At 40.5% G+C, this 4202-nt stretch overlaps 1 protein-coding gene across 3 annotated transcripts in view; it reads left to right on the top strand.

The window, feature by feature from the left end:
- Positions 1-4202, top strand: part of MCTP2 (multiple C2 and transmembrane domain containing 2) — a 235120-nt gene that overhangs the window by 40717 nt on the left and 190201 nt on the right. For all 3 annotated transcript variants that reach the window (XM_019504031.1, XM_019504030.1, XM_019504029.1), the window contains one exon: positions 353-889. In XM_019504031.1, coding sequence (XP_019359576.1) covers positions 353-889 — 537 coding nt within the window. The remainder of the gene's footprint in view (positions 1-352; positions 890-4202) is intronic.

The raw sequence follows: 4202 nt of genomic DNA, 5'->3' as shown, positions 1-4202 counted from the left end.
CCCCCCCCCCCCATGCCAACTTTCCATGAGCCAAGTCTCTTTGTTTATAGTATTTATCTAGTTGATGCTAAATAGAATAATTCGCCATTTTTGACAGAGAAGGAAACGAGTCATCTACCCCTTGCACCTCTTAATAGTGTTTGGTCCATTTCCTAACAATTTTGTTACATCATGGAGTTAAGTACTTTCCTCCCCTGGAAAATCCTACCTATCTATGAGATTTTATAGAAAATGGTTACTAATGCAGTATTTAGAAAGTCCACTGGAAGTGGCTAGTTGAGACATGAACTGTAATTCTCAATATGCATTCGTTTTCAAGGCTTGACTTCTATTCTTCCTACATTCGTTTTAGCCATCCTATGAATCACAGAAATCTTTTGAAAACAGAAGTGCTGGCAGCATCCCCATTGCAGCTATGGATTTGGATAAACAGTCCGTCTGGGAATCCCTGAAGCAGAAAACAAAGCCCTTGTTACAAAATTTCAGTGGAAAGAAATCCAAAAGAAGCTCTCCCAAAATGGTGGAGAGAAGGAAGAGGCCTTTGCTGAACCGACACATCAGTATTTCTGTGCCTGACATGCTGGATATCGAGGCTTTCACAGAAGAACCTGTGTGTTCAGATTCCCAGGGGTCGTCCCCCTACATCCCTGGCCAACTTTCCACCAGGGTCACATCTCTCACAAGCAGAAGCACCTGTTTGAAGCAGACAGGAGAGGACTGTCAGTGGAAGCAGCAGGAAGCAATCCACACCGAGGTCAGCATTACTGAAACAGAATCCCAAGTCATTTATGGCTCAGGATCAGAGGCTAAGCGGACATCCAACGATGACCTCTTTGAAATGCTACAGACAGCACAGCTGAGTGATGATCTAACAGAAGAGGTGACTGAGGTAAGGGGCTTTTGGATTATCTGAGATAAATAACCTTGTCAGACTGCATGCGGCTGCCTAGCCGACTAGGCTGTGGATGGGATGGAGAAGGGCTTATTCACAAGATGCATAAGAAACTCATTTTACCGACCTAAGTTGTTTTTTTTTTTATCTTTGACTAAGTTTTCTGCTGACACTGGGAATGTGTGAAAAGTCAGATCGGAGCCAAGGTACCATTTTCTTGATTTGGCAAGAGTAGGGGACTTGTCACAGGCGACTTTTTGATGACTCTTGAAAGTACAATCCCTTGATTCAAAACAGTTTGTAAGCTGGTGAGCTCCAAAATATGGTGTCCTCTGAAGCACATGCTATAATATTTTCTTTGCTATCATCTTAGAGAAAAGACAGCTATTCCCTTCCATCTACCAAAACTCAAATTGAATAATGGAGGTGAAAGGGGAAGGGTAAGTGGGTTGAACTCTCTGAAATTGGAGCTAATTGAAATGATGATTTAATGGAGTACAGTGAAGTTGTTTCATTCTGCGCAGAGGTATCCTTCAAGTTTTCATTACAAGATGATTCAGCTGGTTATGTGCACAAACAGAAAGGCCTTCTGTGACTCTCCCCTTTCAGTGCTTGTGAAAAAGAGAGAAGCATCTATTTGTGGTTAGGGATAATGTTGGAAGGGGCCATGTGATCTTTTCAATGCATCTTAGGTCTGAATTGCAGCACTACCTGCTAATCCTGATTAAAGAGAGGAAATGGAGCAGAATTTTATGGGGGCATGATAATATAGACATGAGGCTGCAAGTATATCTGGTTGATCAACATTTAATTTGCTCATATACTGAAGATGAAAAAGGTTAGAGATATGGTGTTTTGAAAGAAATTTTCATTGGGGAAGGGTTTTTGCTTGTTTAGTCTGCAGGAGAGATTGAAACAGATTCTCTTACGTTTTTTCCTCTTGAAGGCAGATTGAAGGCCCAGGTTCAAGTACCTGCTCTCCCTTATTCGGTGATCTTTGATCTGAAGCAAGCAAAGCAGGGACCCATGTGGGTCTTTAGTGCTCCAGACTAGTTCAGCTCTCCCTCCCTTGTTCCCTCCCTCTGACTTCAAAATGGAAATGTATGGGTTTGATGGGGAAATCTGTTAATTAATTTGTAAACAAATGTTCTGACGGTTTTGTTTTATTTGAATACAAAATGAAAACACATTCTGAAATGTCTAAAATTTGTTATGCAAATTTTTTTTAGCTCTGCCCATGAGGGGATCACTCTTAAAAAACCTGTGCTCCTACAGCTGAATCCAAATTTGAACCCGTTTTAGAGGCAAGTTAGGACAAAGGCATCAGATAGAGGCCTGTATTTTCTCAAAGCAGACATTACCCAGGAACGATGACATTAAAATGTCTCCTGTCCTAAGGTTAAGAATATATAGGAACCCTGAAATGTGCCATCAGATCTAGCTCCAACTCCATTGAAATAAATGAGAGTTTGGTTCCTAAATATCTACTTAACCGTTTGCTCCTTAGTTTAGTATGTGGTCTGGCACCCATCTGTACGTGGGAGACGGCTGCATAGTTGGTATTCTGCAGGGAGGCCGTTCCATATTTCATTTCCCAGTCTACTGTCATGAGCTCTTGTGTTCTCCAACCTAAGACACAAAAATGTTCCCTTGTACATATAATGTCTCTAAATTTAAAAGAAACAAAGAAAACCTGTTTCTTATAGTTGGGGAATTTCTCATCACAATGAAGAGGCATACATTACCTCTTGCTTTCAGTCTGAAATATATGTGAGAGGTCTGAACTCCTCCAGTATTTTAAATGATTACATTGTTAGTTATTTCTCTCTTCCTTTTGGAACAAACATGTAGTCCCGCAATCCCAAACTGCTCGTTTGGTTCACGAGCTCCCTGCTTTTGTCCGCTTATTCCATTATCACTAGCTAGGCCTGACATACTTAAGAAGCAATGTAAACTCATTGCTTTATAATTTGTGCTTTTAGAGTTGAGATGACTTGAGCTGAGTCGTTATAGCTGAAGTGAACCCAGTGTAAGCGCATATAGTCTAGGAATTTGTATCATCAGCCTAACATCATTTATACTTTTGATCATTCCACTGGTGTTCTCTCAATGCTGTAGACAAGTCTTTAAAAATGGAGAAATTGTCAATGGGCCTCACAGCAGTGGTCTGTCCAATTAGGACAGTGGTCAGCCCCAGGTACTTTAAAAGGAACACGCAAACAGGTCCTGCAGTAGGCCACAACAGGATTCTTTGTTTCCGAGAAAAGCTTCCTTCCAACCTCTACTAAATTAAGGTTGGACTGAGGGTTCAGACCCTTCCAATATTGTCATCTGTGCATTTAAGGCTGTTTTAATATTTGCGGTTATCATTAATCTTGTTTAATGTTGTGAATGTCTAACCACTATTGTAATCGGCCTACAAGCTCAAAATGCAATTTGGACAACCCTCAAAGCAAAACATTTGCAAATAGAACAAGGAGGTTTTCTTAGACTTATTTTCCATATTTAATTTTAACCAAGACTCCAGTGTGCGTGTGTGTGCGCATGCATGCAGATGTGTAATTTACTCAAAGCTCTCAACGCTTTGTCTGTTCTGCCAGAACGCTGCAGCGCCAGAGGTACACCACAGTGACTGTTGTCTTCCCTAATGCAAACGACATAAGACCAGCTTAGAAAACATGACAAAAGCTTTCTCCCTTCTTCTGTAACCTCAGCTTCATTTTCCTTGTCACATTGTTGTGGAGTTGGGGTGGAGGCCAGAAGGAAGTTGGGTTTTTTTAAATACGCATGTAGGGTTTTGTCTGTGTTTTTTCTTTTTTCCCCTCAGAGCTGTCTTACTGTATATCATTTATCCATTTCCTGTTTTATCTTTGGTCAACAAGTATTGTGCGATGTGTCCATTGCTCTACCTGTGTGTGTGATTGTGGTTTCACACTAAGCTTGACATCTGCTGTTGCTTTGAATTATTATTCCAAAACCACTGTCCTCAATAACGGCCATAAAAGATTCAGCTACCAAAGAACTTTGGTATCACTAGTTTTTAAACTTCCTGTCTCTTTCTCTCCCAAATATGATTTTTGCCTCCTTTTTTAAAAAAAAAAAACCCTCAAGTATCTGGGAATATTTCAAAAGGAAAGAAGCAGTCTATAAAATACAATGGCAAATAAATACTCTCTCTGAATATTTCTCACCTTCAGAATTTTGCCTCATTCTGGTTTGAAGCCGTCTGTACTTGCAGATATAATCTCAACAAATCAGATAGATACAGGTGTGTGTGTGTGTGTGTGTGTGTGTGTGTGTGTGTGTGTGT

This window comes from Gavialis gangeticus, unplaced genomic scaffold (genome assembly GCF_001723915.1).
Source record: "Gavialis gangeticus isolate Ggan-Ray unplaced genomic scaffold, GavGan_comp1, whole genome shotgun sequence".
In the NCBI taxonomy this organism is placed as follows: Eukaryota; Metazoa; Chordata; order Crocodylia; family Gavialidae; genus Gavialis; species Gavialis gangeticus.
Note: the sequence above shows the minus strand (reverse complement) of the source record. Positions and strands in the feature narration are given on the sequence as shown.